This window comes from Polypterus senegalus, chromosome 13 (assembly GCF_016835505.1).
Source record: "Polypterus senegalus isolate Bchr_013 chromosome 13, ASM1683550v1, whole genome shotgun sequence".
In the NCBI taxonomy this organism is placed as follows: Eukaryota; Metazoa; Chordata; class Cladistia; order Polypteriformes; family Polypteridae; genus Polypterus; species Polypterus senegalus.
The window spans coordinates 66,513,141-66,529,898 of record NC_053166.1 but is presented as its reverse complement, the minus strand read 5'-3'; the positions used below and the strand labels follow the sequence as shown (position 1 = coordinate 66,529,898).

At 37.4% G+C, this 16,758-nt stretch overlaps 1 protein-coding gene across 2 annotated transcripts in view; it reads left to right on the top strand.

Moving 5' to 3' along the window:
* The window catches only part of fat2 (FAT atypical cadherin 2), a 183,669-nt gene that overhangs the window by 24,798 nt on the left and 142,113 nt on the right, over positions 1-16,758 (top strand). For both annotated transcript variants that reach the window (XM_039773858.1, XM_039773859.1), the window contains exons 2-3: positions 56-3,358; positions 16,347-16,658. In XM_039773858.1, the coding sequence (XP_039629792.1) occupies positions 94-3,358; positions 16,347-16,658 (3,577 nt within the window). In that variant the 5' untranslated portion in view covers positions 56-93. The remainder of the gene's footprint in view (positions 1-55; positions 3,359-16,346; positions 16,659-16,758) is intronic.

Here is a 16,758-nt window from a genome sequence, read left to right as displayed (position 1 = left end):
GAAATTGTGGTGCTGTTCATTGACGTAAATGTTTATTTTTCTATTGTTGTTTTAGGTCTAGCTGAAGATCAATGAAGTTCTTATGAGGACATAATGGGCATCCCAATGACAGTTCTTCTTTTGACTGTCATAGCAATGATTTTGCCCTTTTGTCACTGCAATAGGGGCCCAGAAAAGGGCTTCTCACAGTTCCAGTTTACCCACCACCTTTATAATGCCACAATCTATGAAAATTCCATCCCAAAGACATACATAGACTGCAATGTGAAAATGGGAATTTACATCAAAGATCCTCTTTGGACTATTAAGTACAAGATCTTTTCTGGAGATGAAAGCAATCTTTTCAAAACAGAGGAATATACAGTTGGAGATTTCAGCTTTCTGAGGATCAAGACTCGAAGCAGTAACACAGCAATGCTTAACAGAGAGGTGCGAGACATATACACTCTGACTATTCAAGGCACCGAAAAGACCTATGATTACGAAGCAAGAACTAAAGTTATTATTCGTGTCCTCGATGCAAATGACTTGAAGCCTCTTTTTTACCCTGCTTCTTATAGTGTCACAGTGTCGGAAGACACACCTTTGAAAGCAAGCCTTGTCAAAGTGAGTGCCACTGACGCTGATCTTGGAAGCAACGCTGAATTCTATTTTTCCTTCCCAGAAACACTGCAGGCTTTTATGGTGCATCCTTCCACTGGTACAATAATTTTGTCAAAATACTTGAACTATACCCTTTCATCCAAATATGAATTTCATGTACTGGCTGAAGACAGAATGAAGAAGATTTCAGGAACAAAAGGCTTTGGAAATGTAGCCAGGGTAGCTATTAATGTAGAAAAGGTAGACCCTAAACCACCAATAATTGCATCAATAGACATCACTAGTGCTAAGAATAAAATGGAGTTTCTTAATGCAATTATGACTGTGTTTGTTACTGGCCCTGAACAAAAGGTTCAATCAGTAGATATTGTAGCTGGTAATCAATTTGCTGATTTTAAAGTCATCCCTTCCGACTTTAAGAATCAGGAATACAAGTTGATTTCAATTAGAAGTATTAATTGGCTAAATTATCCCAATGGCTTAAATCTTTCATTTCAGGCAAAAGATAACAGCCGGCCCCCTTTACTTTCACCCATAAAGAACTTGTACATACCAGTGCCAAAAGATAACAACGTTAAATTTGAAAAGGAAGTATACCATGTTATGCTGAGTGAATTTTCCCCTCCGAAAAGTTTTGTTGTTCTTACTAAGGTGATTTCAGATCATTCAAACATCAGTTATGCTATATCTAAAAACCACGACAGTACAAACTTTTTAATTCACTTCAAAAGTGGCCTAATCACAACAGCAGTACAAATGGATTTTGAAAAGAAGTCTCACTTTGAGTTTGATGTGACAACAACTAACAAGGAAGCCAAAGCCCATGTTATAATTGATATTGTTGATGAAAATGACAATGCTCCAAAGTTCAGCCAGACCTCTTATCAAGAAACGGTTTTTGAAAATGTAGCAATTGGAACAAAAGTTCTACAGGTAACAGCATTAGACAGTGATTCAGGAAGCAAAGGATTTGTGACATATGCCATAGCGAACAGAGGGCCATTACCATTTTCAATCGATCCATTTTCAGGAATTGTCTCCACCTCTCAAGAACTAGATTATGAACTTATGCAACGCTTGTATCATCTTCGAATTTGGGCATCAGATAGTGGAACACCCTTTAGTCATGTAACGGAATCAACTGCTACAATTATTATGAATAATGTAAATGACAATATTCCGAAATTTGAAAGGATAAAATGCCAGGCAACCATTCCTAAATGGTTTCCTCAAGGTACATGTATTGGCGTCATGTCAGCAGTTGACTGGGATGAGCTGCAACAAGTGAGATATGAGATAGTATCAGGCAATGAACAAGGACTCTTTGACCTGAATCCAACCTCTGGCATGCTAATGCTGCAGAAGGAAATTCCTCAGAATAGGCCTGATGATGTGATAACCTCATATAGCCTGAAAATAACTGCCACAGATGGAGAAAACTATGCTCTACCAACAGATATTAACATTACTGTCTCCACGACCACAGAAGAAGCTTGTGAAAAAATGAAGTGTGAAGAGACTCAGGTTTTAAAAAATTTGACTAATATGCTTATTCAATCAATTAAGCCCAAAATTCAGTCAGCAGATGATGAAACTTTCTCCGATGTGTATATTGTAAACTACCATCCTCCCAAATTTGATAAAAATCTTCCCAGTTCAATTGATGTTAAAGAAAACACTCCCATCGATTCAACTGTTCTTCACATTGTGGCACATGACCAGGATACTGGCTTTAATGGGAAGCTGGTGTATGTAATCTCTGATGGAAATGAAGATGGCTGTTTTCTGATTAACATGGAGACAGGTGAACTTAAAGTGTTCTCTCACTTAGACCGAGAAACAAAAGGATTTTATATTCTTAATATTACTGTCTATGATTTGGGAACACCACAGAAGACTTCATGGAAGTTCTTAGCAATTAACATTATAGATGTCAATGACAATGAACCAAAGTTTGATCAGCCTGCTTACTTCCTGTCAGTTGCTGAAGACACAGAGTTACGGAGGATTATTTTCAAAGTAACAGCGACTGACACTGACCTAGAAGAAAATGGACGGGTTAAGTATTCTTTCTTAACACCTACTGAAACGTTTACTATTAATGAGTTTACTGGAGAAATTGGGCTAATTCAACCACTGGACAGAGAGCAATATCCATATTACAGACTAAAAATTGAGGCTAGGGATCAGGCAAAACTAGAGCCTCAACTAATGTCAACTGTAGACATTTTAGTAGCAGTGGAGGACGTCAATGACAACCCTCCAAGATTTCTTTCTGCACCCTACAAGGTACAAGTTCCTGAAGATTTTCCAGTTGGAACCATGATTTTGTGGGTAGAAGGTTATGATTTAGACCTAGGTCTTGGGGGACAAATTAACTACAACTTGATGAACAGTGAAAATGGAACATTTCATTTAGACACATCAACTGGTGTTCTTACCTTAGAAAGAGAACTGGACTTTGAGAAGAGGAGTCAATATAATTTAACTGTACGAGCCGTTGATCATGGAAAGCCTAGAGCTCTGTCTTCATCTTGCATTGTTGAAGTGGAAGTAATAGACATCAATGAGAATCTGAATGCCCCACGTTTCACTTCGTTTGTCTTCAAAGGAAGTGTTGAGGAGGGCTGCCCTATTGGGACTACGGTCACCACATTAACAGCTCACGATGAGGATTCTGGAAAAGATGGCGAAGTGCAATATTTCATTAGTGATGGTACTGGGTTTGGAGTTTTCTCAATTGATCAGGAAAAAGGTAAGTTTATACGTTTAAAATGATATATCACTTTTTAGATATACTGTTTCCCACAAATTTTTACAGAGAACAGTCATGGCCACCCTCAAACATAGCATGATATCCAGTCAGATGTATTAAAGTTTACAATGTATTTATTTTTTGTGACAAGATTATGCACAATCAAAGAACCAAAGAAAAAATTACAACATAATATACAGAGGTGCTACGATATACCAGGCCCAACTGCAAAAGAATGACACTTGTTTCAATCAGATAGAGTGCCTTACCAACCTCATTAAACCTCACAGTCAATCTTCATTTTTTCCTCTTCTTTTGATCTGGCCATGACCACTTTGAGCACTGTGGCAAGCGACTGGGGGTGGTACCCAGCCGGGACGCCCAGAAGAACCGGAGGAGGGTTTACACCTCCTCCAGACCACGAGGGGGTGACCACCCTGGTGGCTTTGTGGATCACGGGAACAGAGCTTAGAAGCTCAACCCTATAGGGACCAGTGGCCACCTCCAGGGTGCATCCAGATGCCTGAGGAGCCCTGGCCCTCAGCACTTCCACCACACCTGGAAGTGCTGGGGGGAAGATGACCAGGGACACCCGGAGTGCTTCTGGGTGCACAGCTGGCACTTCAGCCACACCAGGGAGTGCCAGCAGTCGCTCATTGGGAGGCACCTGGAGCACATCCGGGTGGGTATAAGAGGGGCCACCTCCCTCTATTCAATGGCTGGAGTCGGGTGAAAGAGGACGGAGCTCCGAGGAGAGGAGTGGAGGTGGTCAACAAGAGAGAGAAAGGTATTGAGAGAGGCCTGGACTGAGGGTGTTTGGCATGAGGCGCTGGGATGTGTGGCATAATTGTAAATAATAGTTGTAAATAAACGTGTGTGGCGATTCAAACGATGTCTGCCTGTCTGTGTCCGGGCTGTTTCCCACAGCACCTATGCACACTGTTTATCACATTGGTGTTCTCTTTATTGCCTGCATACTTAATGGTGCTGTTAACCTTGCAATGTATTACATTGATTGCTCAAGTGGTTCTTATCTCACCAATGCAACATTTTTTGGCTCGGATTGTACATATATATTCCTGCCTTTTTAACTGAACACTTACTTTTTATTTTTTCCATTTATAGTAGTTTAGGACCAATGTTCAGTTTTTACCAACAAGCATTGTGTTGAGTTTCAGTATGAATTGGACCTACTGTGCTACAAAATCTTCATTCGGTTTTCCTACACAATTTTATAGAAAAGGGACAGCCAATACAACAATATAAAATACAGCCCATAGCAGATTCAGCAGTCAGATTATGATAAGTGCAAATTAATTATTCTTTAATATTATTGCCTAATCTTAATTGTCTTTCTTTTCTTATAACTTTCTCTTTATTATATTGCAAAGCCCTTTTAGCTAAATTGTTTTAAGAAAATGCGCTATATAAATAAATGTTGTTTTAATAAAAGATAGAAGTTCTCATCTTTAAATCAGAGGCACACAAAGAACCTTTATTTCAGCGGCCTTATTGCGGTTGTGAGCAGCCAGCACAAATATGTTGAATGGCATTAGTCACTGTCAGAGTGTGCATATAACAGGAGAAGGAAAAAACGCATCTTCACACTCTGATTTCAATCTGTGAATGGCATCTGTAATTGGAGATGCCTTTATTTGCAGCATTATGCCAGAGCAGCCCTGACAATTGTCAGTCTTATCTTCGCATCTTGCATGTTAATAGAATGTTATTGCTTATGGATAATGAAAGCAGCTTTGTTATTGCTTATTGGCCTTATTGCAATATGAGTGCATTAAAGTGCTCCGATTATGTTAAGAAAATGGACACTGAAGCAAATTTCCTTTTGATGATGGTAACGAAATATTATTTTACATGTAAATGCACCCTCACCATACGAAATCTGGATGTACAACTTAGCTGGTTGGTCAGTTAATGGCTTCCAGCACAACGGGCATGATGGATTGAAACTTAGCTAAGGTATTCCTGACCTGTTGACTATTTCCCTAATAAGTAACAACATTTAGTCTAAACTGATGAAAAAAAGCAAAAAAGTTCTTCAATGCAAACATGCAATATTGGCCCCATAAAAAGGGAACGAAAATTTATTCTGTGCATCAAATTCATCACAAATCAGCTTTAATTTGTTTGTCAAATCAATGCACATTACTGTACCAGCTCAGTGATACATACTGTGTATACAGGTCCTCATTTATCTAATTTGGGTGCATTTCCCTACTTGGTCAATGGTGTTGTCATATCGCAGTTTCTCCAAAATGGTGGGTACACATGGGTCGGAGTTGCCATAAATATATCCACATTACCTTGTCAAAGTTTTTTTTTAATAAATCCAGACTTTTACATGGAAAGTTGCATACGCACATTTTGAGGCTCTTTTTATGCATACACAAGCTTTAAAAATGAGGCTGCTGGACTTCCAGTTCCTAAGGGTATAGATCTGTAACTCTGGTTGCCTCCATTGTTTGTGAAACTGAGGGAAATGAGCTAAGGGTACCCCCAAGGAATGGTATAATATGACTGTAGATACTGTACACAATGGTATACTGCTACTAATAAGCTGGGGTTAATTGTGAACTCCCACTTCACCCAAAAAAATCAAAACCTGCCTCCATTATAGTCATTAAAAGCCATGTGCTATTATGAACCCTTTGTGTGTAAAAATCTATTTATTACTTGCTTGGTTTATAGAAGAATTAACTCTAGGCTATCGTGGTAGGTTCTACCCCCTTATGCTGTTCACACTGTAGACAACTATAAAATATTTTTTGTGCTTTTCTTCAGATATTGAAATTGAAACAAAATGCATTATGTATTGAACTTGAATATAAGTTGTTTATAAAACTAAAGCATGGTGCATGGCAGAAAGGCTTTATCAGGATTATTTGAGACGAAAACTGATATGGGATAATTCCGATATGGGTAATATGGTTAACGCCTTCGCTACTTTATCTTAGGTTGTTATCAGTAACATTCCTGATATGCACATCAAACACTAGCTGCTTAGCTAAAAGTAATTCAAACTCCACTAGAACTGGAACTATAGGCAATTAAAAAAGATCATTTCAATGTTATCTTTCAAACCTATTTTTTATAAAAAACAAAGGTTATATCTGTTTTCTTTTAATTAAGAATTTTGTCATTGTTTGAAAATGTAATGTAATCATTAGTCTGTTGCAGAAAAAAGGAGTAAAAATACTTAAAAGAAAAATCTATTTTTTTATGTAACAGAGAAGTTTCAATATTGTTAGATAGTTTGAAAATTAATGATATGCTTTTTTGTGATCTAATTGTTACTGAAATCCAACAAGAACAATCCATGTTAATCAAAATTACAATTACAATACCCCTGCACACATGTGTCAAAACAAGCCTCCAGTGGATGAATTCTCATTGAAGCCTAAGGACAATAAGAGCAGAGTGGTGCGGCACATAAATAAAAAGAACAGCACACATAAAAAATCACTCACGCTTTAAAAATTTTCCAAGAATTCAGATAATATTCAGAACACAGGGATGGTTTGGCATCCCAACTTTTCCAAGAAGTCAGATAATAATAATAAATCTTTACATTTAGATAGCTCTTTTCTTACTACTCAAAGTGTAATCCATGCAGAGAGGACCAGGAATACAAACCCATGATCTCCTTACTGCGAGGCAGCAGCACTACCACTGTGCCACATAATATTCACAAGACACAGAAGAACAATATTCCATTACCCAGCTCTCATAATGGATGGACATGTGTTCCCATTTCAGCCTGGGGAGCTAACGAAATGGAAGGATAGAGTGAAACTGCTTCTCTGAGGCATGTGTTTCCCAGTAGGTCAAATGGCAGCACCCCTCTGCTACTCCTCCGATGCCAATACCCACAGGGCTGCTTTTTGAATTGCAATCCCAGTGGGCAGCCCTCCTGGGGTCCTTGGGCATTGCTAGGGCAAGTTGCCAGTAGAGGCTCTCATCCTACTGCTTGACACGGAAATGTCTCCGGAAGGTAATATTGTGACACCAGGTTTAGCATGAAAAGGGACACTCCGTCTAACACAGTTGAGTTAGAGTCAGGAATTGAGTATAAGGAAGACACAGAAAGGGTGAGAGAAATTATTAGAATATTGTATTGTGGAATAGAAGCCTATTTAAATGTATTTCTGTCGAATTAACAGTCTTTTGAACTTGTGTCTGGGGTTTGGGGATCTGATACACCACACCATAATCACACTAGCAAAAAGTAAAAATTGTAGAAATTAATTACTTAATAAATAGCAATACAAATTAAACAAGTGTTTCTTTAAACTATGCTTTTTGGCAATTCCCTTTGTCTGCTAAGCCAGCGGTCCTCAAACTTTCCTATTTCGCTCCCCCCTTTTCTACCTGGAATAATTCTGTGCCCCCTGCATAATATAAGATCGATGAGAATAACCCATGATACAACTAACAAAGGTATGATACTCGTGCGGTGTCACGTATCCTATCATTTTTACTTCCATAAGATTTGCATGTGTTGCAATTTATTTTTTTAAAGTGCTTTAATAACTGTTAAAATGCCTTGTGTAGTTTTTGGTAGTAATTCTAATCCTAAAAACAAAGAATAAATTATTTATTCTAAGTTAATTATTTTTTTATGTAAAGAAACGATTAAATATGTTTTAATTTTTAAAAATCTCGTAAACGAGGACACCGATGAAGTCAATCTGCGCGAGACGAATCCGCCAAATTGTCCGACAAATATTATAACTCTGTTAGTTGTATCATGAAAATAACCCAATACGCAGTAAATTATTTAACTCAATTTGGCAATATTGGCTACGCTGCCAATGTGGTGCAGTCGAGCCGCATTATCACCTGATCTACTGTTACCCGAATGTTCGCGACAGATAACGATACGTCTCAAACTTTCTGGATTGAAAATAAACTACTATAAAAGCAGCAGCAGCGGCGCCGCTCATCAGTTAGCCATTAGATCTATGCCTTAGAAATGTTTTATTCTAATTTTAATTATAATGCATTCCTTGTGATTATATGTTTGCAAATTTAAATTTGAAATAAAAATGTAAAAAATTAATTTTGATGTCTTGTTCATTTATTCGACGCCCCACAGTTTGAGAACCGCTGTGCTAAGCTCTAATCACTGAGTAATGTGGTCCATCAGAATAATAATTATCTTCTGATTACACTGTCGACTGGACAAGGCAGCATATGGAATCATGTCTGTGTGGGGCTGCATAGCCAATAACATTAGACTGAGACCATATGTGGATACCCTGAAGACCAAAGGCTATTCCACATCCAGAGTTCGTACAAAAATTCTAGATACACCCATCATTAAAAGACTAATTAGATGATGTATCCAACTGGTTTTTCAGCACATCAACATGGTGATTATGTAACATACACCTACACATTGTAGCGCTGCACTCTGCAAATTCTATGCAACTTTACTACTTTCATGTTGTTGTGAAATATGCTACCCAGACTGACATCATTCTTTTTACTGAAAGTAACATATCATTTCCCCAGTCTAGCATCCAGGGGTGCAAATACCTCACCTGGCAGCATTGGGCACAAAGCAGAAGCCACATGTCGACAGGTGCCAGTTCTTTGCAGAGTACACTCACAGACAAGTCCACTCTCACCCATATGGGTCAAGATAGCTCATTTAATGAACATGTTGTTCTTGGTATATGGAAAAAACTTATATAATATGAAAAAAAAAAAACACCAGCTCAGGCACTGGAAATACCGGCAGACTCACCACAGACTGTGCTCAAGCTTGAACTGTGAGACAGATGAACTAACTATTAGCTTTAGCATTAATAAATATGAATTTGTGAGATTTTCATATGCAGAATCACTCAGGGGAGGAGAACATGTACATATAGCATTAGAACATTTATCACTTAAGGAGGTTTATGAATGATGATAGTTTGTGTATTACACTTCCTTTATTTTTTATTTTTTTGTAATACTACCTTCACAACAGCATGTCTTGACTTGGATTCATGCTTTGAAAGCTTTGACATACTTTTAAGACTGAAGGACCCTGCTCAATGTTAAATACACAGCTCTTTCACAAACACTACCTGTATCACATTCAGTCAGGAAATCACTCCCACCGGTACTTTGAGTTTCCATTCTAAGCTTACACCAATGGTATGCATGGGTCCTGAAAAGGTGTGGCAGATTAATATACTGTGTAAAACTAAACACAAACTGTTAGGCTCCATCTCTACTCTGGATTTCCACCAAATTATTGAACATCATAATATAGACAAAAAGACCTAAACTAGTACAATGCTAGTACTATATACGTGAAAGTCAGAGCAGCACAGTAGTATAACAGTTAACACTGGAGTCTTAAAGCCACATATATTAGAACTGTATTTCTGGCCCATTCACTGTCTGTGCAGAGATTACACAGTCTATGTGTGTCCCCGGTGGGTTGGCACCCTGCCCAGGATTGTTTCCTGCCTTGTGCCCTGTGTTGGCTGGGATTGGCTCCAACAGACCCCCGTGACCCTGTGTTCGGATTTAGCGGGTTGGAAAATGGATGGATGGATGGATGTGTGTCCCCTTGAGTTTTTACTCAGGTAATCTGATTTTCTGTTACATACCAAAGGTCTGTATGATAGATCACTTGAAGACTTGTTATCGGCACTGTATGATTAAATGTGGATGTGTGTAGGTAATCTGATGAACTTCCTTATGAACTTCCATATTAAGAACTGGTTTGTGTTTTTTGCAACATTCTGCTAAAACAAGTTCTGTGTCTTGCAATGGAAATTACAATTCAGGAAACAAATGAGTGAAAAGATATACCTTAGAGATTTAAATGGCTTCTTATTATCCTTTTCAATATCTGCTTATGAAATTAAATATGCATAGCAGATAGAGGGTAGCCTCAGATAGAAGAACTGATGTCAAGACTCCCAGAGGGTCATTTTCTCCGTGAATGCGGTTACCTGTAAGTTTTGATTTCTTGTCATCTATTGTAAAATGACCGTATCTCAATTATAATGGTTATAAATTATTAGTTAATCATTGAGATTCATTCTCTTTTACTTTTTATTTAATATAACATGTACTTTTATACATATAAATTATGCATAGCTACTAATTTACTTTTAGTGCATGATAGATGTATTTATACTGTATGTAAGCGTTCTGAGCTGGTCTGCAATAGAGTTTATCAAAATGAATCAAGGGTGGCACGGTGGCGCAGTGGGTAGCACTGCTGCCTCGCAGTTAGGAGACCCGGGTTCGCTTCCTGGGTCCTCCCTGTGTGGGTTTTGCATGTTCTCCTCGTGTCTGTGTGTGTTTCCTCCGGGTACTCTGGTTTCCTCCCACAGTCTAAAGACATGCAGGTTAGGTGCATTGGTGATCCTAAATTATCCCTAGTGTGTGTGTGTGTGTGTGTGTGCACCCAGCGGTGGGCTGGTGACCTGCCCGGGGTTTGTTTCCTGCCTTGTGCCCTGTGTTGGCTGGGATTGGCTCCAGCGGACCCCTGTGACCCTGTAGTTAGGATATAGCAGGTTGGATAATGGATGGATGGATTAAATATGAATGATAAACACAACACCTCTCACATTTTCTCAGTTTTGTCACCTTAAACTGTAATACTCCTTTTTTATATGTTTGAAATGGATTACTCAACCTAGGTGTCAATTTGAGTCAGTTAGTTGTGAGAACATTTTCAGCTATAGCTCCATGCACACGTGGCATAGCTGAGGTGTTCTTAGGCATCATATTCTTTTTGTACACCTAATTTCAGACCCATTCGTCAAACCAGATAGCCGAGGCAGAAATTTAAAATATAAGTCGCCTACCAAAAATTCAAAATCAAACTTTAATCATTCTTCATTCTTAAACACATGCCCAGGGCCATCTTAACGTATGGTCACTGGTTGGGGACCCCAGAAGCATAGGGGCCCACAATGTTTCTGATGCCTCTGTATGGTTCTGTTCAGCTATCTAAACAGGGGCCCCAGTGCACTATTTTGCCTGGTGGTCTATGATACTGGTAAATAGGCCCTGCATATGCCTGTGTATCATTTGTGCATTCTGGTTAGTTTCCTCAATCCCTCTGAAATCCAGCTCTTAGTTGTCTCTTGTGTTTTTTTGTTTTCTAGTAAGAATTACATAGCTTATAGCATTTCATTTTTTTCACTGTGTGCACTGAATGGACCTCATTTATAAAACTTCACATGCATATATGAACACTTCTCTACAAACAAATGATTGTAGCCACACTAGTTAGTCTGCAAGTTAAATCTATTTATCAGGTTCTTCTAAGAAGAATATTTGGGCACTCGCTTCACAAATAAGATAAATCAATGTCCTCAAATGTCAAGCAAGAACAAAATTTATGTTAGACAACGCAAGAATGGGTTCAATAGCCGTGAGATGCCTGAGTCAGCATGTAGACCTAAGCAATTCTTTGTTGGATTGTTTAAAAACTAAATACAAAGTTGAGAATTACAAGGATTTTTGAGTTATCTGATACACATTACTGACCTAACATTATCCTAGACTTTGATAGTGACATGCAATTTGTCACTCTTAAAGAGACTACAGGAATGTTTCAGTTACACTGTTTAAAATGCAGCTTCGGAGCTGAGAGGGAGTATACACTGGGGGAAGTCAGGGTTTGAAGTTAGTAAGGACTTTCTTTCTTCCTTTGGGATTTGGCGTGGGGTTCACTGGGGTTTTAGAGGGAAATGGGGGCTTTCTTTTGAATTTAAGTGTAAATGTTTTGTTCAATGTTCCTCTTTTACAATTTTAATTTCATTTAGAAAATGTAAAGGATAAAAGACAGCATTTCAAAAGCTATAAGAAATAAGGTAACGCAACAGTTAATTCCATCCATTATCGAACCCACTATATCCTAACTACAGAATCACAGGGGTCTGCTGGAGCCAATTCCAACCAACACAGGGCACAAGGCAGGAAACAAACCCCAGGCAGGGCGCCAGCCCACCGCAGGGCGCACACACACACACACCAAGGACAATTTAGAATTGCCGATGCACCTAACCTGCAGGCCTATGGGAGGAAACCCACACAGACACAGGGAGAACATGCAAACTCTAAGCAGGGTGGACCCGGGAAGCGAACCTGGGTCTCCTAACTGCGATGCAGCAGCACTACCCACTGCGCCACCATGCCACCCTAATGGTTAATTGAGTAACAAATATTTATTTTGATTGTTAACTTTGGGCTGCCTTACTAGGCACAGTTGTGGATTGCATTTAGTTTTGCTAAGATAACCTTCAACAACAACAACAACATTTATTTCTATAGCACATTTTCATACAAATAATGTAGCTCAAAGTGCTTTACATGATTAAGAAAGAGAAAAAAGACAAAATAAATAAGAATTAAAATAAGGGAACACTAATTAACATCGAATAAAAGTAAGGTCCGATGGCCAGGGAGGACAGAAAAAACAAAAAACTCCAGAAAAAAATACAATCTGCAGGGGTTCCAGGCCATGAAACCACCCAGCCCCCTCTAGGCATTCTGCCTAAAATAAATGATCGTGGTATTCAGGGTTCTCATGGAAGAACTTGATGATGACGGTCATGTGGACTTCTGGCCTTTAATCCATCAATGTAGGACAATACTACTATGCAAGTTATGAGGAGAAATTGAAGGAATTGAAACTTTTTAGTTTAAACAAATGGATATTAAGAGAAGGCATGACTGAAGTGTTTAAGTCATAAAAGTAATTAGTACAGTGGATCACAGCTATTAGTCTAAAATAAATTCTGCAACAAAGATATGGGGACATGGTTGGAAATTTGGTAAGGGCAGATTTCACACCAATATTAAAATCATTTTCTTCACAACATAGAATAAATGACCATGTCTTGAAGTAAAGAACAAGACTTTAGGAACATTCAGATCTCAGCTTGACATTAATTGGGACCATCTAGGAAATAAGATGCAGGAGCTAGTTGAGTTAATGTCCTGTTCTCCTTACAATTGTTCTAATGTTCTATTAACAATATATAATATACTGGACCTCTATTACTACTTTGTGTGGTTTTCACAATACAGTTACGAAAGTAATTGATGTTTCACGTTCCTCAAGATTTATTTGTTTTGTCAAAGTACTATAGATGTGCATGTTAGATAACTGTGAATGACAGCTCAAAATGTGACTGTGTGTAAGTTTGATTTACAGTAATTTGACATGCCATTAAATTATGTATCCTGCCTTCTGCCTAGTGTTGTTGAAGTCTTCATCAACTCAATGAGCTTTTTCAGAATGTTTGGAAGGTTGGTTATTTTAGTTTTTTCTTCCGTTTTCAAGAACCACTCTTCTCATCTCTGGTATTTCCTAGCACCATTTTGAGTCATTTCACACAAAGTAAAAATGTATCAAATGAGAAAGTAATTATACATACCTGACCAGTGTAAATTAGTTGAGGTTTTAATTTTATGAAAAGATGAAAGGTGGTGTGTATATCACATGTATGTAATGCTCTTGTTACACTTGATTAGATGGTATTCTTAAGAATATTTATTAAATCAAATATTTTACAGATGTAACAGCTAATGAAACTTATCAATCAGATTAATCTTGGATGAAATATTATTTCTTTATATTTAGTATAAAAATGAAAAGAAACATTCTAGATTTCGTTAGAAAATTAACACTTATTTTAGCAATAATGGACACAAAATGCAGACTTAAATACATGTATGTCACATTGAAAACATATACAGTACATATACACTTAGCTGATATGACCAGTCAAAATACTAGAAAAAAAATACTAGAATGTCATTGTAAGAAATAAGCAAATGTAGGGAAGACAGACAGATGGCAGTCTATTTGGGATTTCACACCACATTCTATTCTATTGCTAAATCACATTTTTAGCAAATGAAAATAACTGCCATAAATGCAGGATTTATTTTCAAGGTATACTCCAAAATGATAATGAGTGCACAGGGAAACAGTGCTTTTAAGTAGGATGAAATCTGAAGACCTAATGTGAAAGTAATAGCGAGCCAAGGTCAAAACACTCAGGATGTGAGACATAATTGTAAGTCAAAAGTTGTAATGAGAGAGTCAAATACCAGAATATTTCACTTAGCCTAAGACAAAATACAAGATGTCAAGGAATAAAAAATAATTTGCAGCTAGAAAGATCTTTAAAACAATGACAATAGAGTTTCAAGTATGGGATTAGTCACAAACTCAAATATATTGTGCTGAACTTTATAATGTTGCTGTAGCTACGTCAAGTGCTGCACACTCCCAGAATTCTTGCCAAGCGATATCCTGGCAGCCATGCGTTTGAAAAAACAAGTAATTGCGACACAACAAGACAGCTCTTGGGAAGATGTATTTCAAAATTAATGTCTTCAAAATGTCCTAAATCAAAAAAACAGATAAGACAATTAAATTCCTTGAACTCTAAAATCCCAATGTGATACCTCTGTTATTTTTAGAGGCCAGGGGAAAGGCTGTAAAAAATAAACAATTAAACATAAAAACAAAACTCAAATAATGATGAGAATAACCCAAAATTTCACCACATTTATTATTTATTTTGTAATTAAATCTTTTTACCAGTTTCATCTTAAAGGATTTCTTGACCTAAAAATATAATCCCATGTTCTTAATATAAAAATAATCTCATGCTTTTATACATAATGGAGTCAACACATTTTCTTATAGATTATGTGTCTATAAACACCAATGACAGACAACAGTCAACAATACAAATGCATCTGTGAAAAAATTTGTATATTACACTTTGCATAATCTAGGTGGCAAGTCAACAAGTTGTATGCACACAACATACCAAACATGAGTATTTTCAGTAAAATATTATTAAATAAACCACTTCCAGAAAACACTCTTATGAACGAAAATGGAATGTGCTTAAACACTACCAAGTATTTGAAATGAAGACCCGCCTTCCCCTCATTCATTGGTCAGGAGTCCAGCCCAATATTAATTTTCTTCATTGGCTAATATTGCACTTCACATAATATCACCATTACAAAGTGCACTGAAGAAAAGTGCAACTAAAGATTAAAAGTTTAAAGAAACATGAGTAAAAACATTAGCAAGTAGAAAATATGCCTCATACTTGTGCATAACTGAGATGTTTCAACAAGCTGAAGGTCAATTCACCTGTGCAGCTATCACTAGACAATCCCAAGACACTCAAGTGCTGGCTCACCACTATGAATATACAGTAAATGTAACAACAGGAGGGTTTTGAATTCAAATTCTTTTTCATGCTTGAACAAGTTCCTTTTTGTTCGCAAAAACATTTTCTGGAACTAGTCTATTTAACAATATTTTAGTAAAAATACACGTGTTTGGGACAAGTAACATGAGATTTTTTTATGTGTATTTTTGGTGTATTGGAAGCTGTGAAAATTTTGTGCAGTGCATCTACAGTGCATCTTATTTATTGACCAGAAGTGACCAGTGAGCACATAAATTTTCATTATTTCTATTCTTTTTATCAGGTGTCTGTAAGAATATTCATGATGTGTCTTTTCCATAATCTGAAGGGATACTCAACCTAGTTCTTATCATAGCAAAAGCAGTAACTGATTGATTTTTATGTATCTGTTGTCACTGAATCAGTTACATTCCTAATCCTTTTCTACTGTAGTTAAACAAAATAACAGTCTCAGTTAAACTGGGGTAACACAAGGGTTCACGTGTTCTCATATTAGGCATCCTTCTGCAATGTACATGAATAAAGTATGACTTTTACAAAAGAGTGTTAACATGCTGTAGATGCTTTCATGTGCCCATGGGGGCTGGACAAACAGTACTTGTTTCATTTATTGTATAAGGATTTCCTTATTGCCTGATTACAAGGCCATTGTCCTTTTGTTCTCATTCATATGTAAGTATCCTCATTGAATACTGTTTTGAGACTACATTTATTTAAGGAAAAATACATTTTTTACATTTTCTTTTTTTCCCTCACTTTAGGTACCATTCAAACAGTAGAGAGTCTGGACCGTGAGTCCATCTCTCGTTACTGGCTTACAGTTTATGCAACAGACATGGGCACAGTTCCACTCACCTCCTGGACAGAGGTTTACATTGAAGTGCTTGACATCAATGATAATCCTCCAGTGCCAACAAAGCCAGTTTACTTTGGATCGATCTTGGAAAACTCTCCGAAAGATTTATCAGTTCTCCGCATTGAAGCCAGTGACCCTGACTCAACCTCAGAAGGGAAACTTGTTTACAAGATCACTGATACCCAGCTTTCATATTTCAACATAAATCCTAAAACAGGTAAGTTTTAAGTTCACTGTACAATGAATAAACTCAGTAACACTTTAGAAAAGGGGCTTACGTAGGTGCATTTACTCATCAGTTAATGCTACATGTAAAG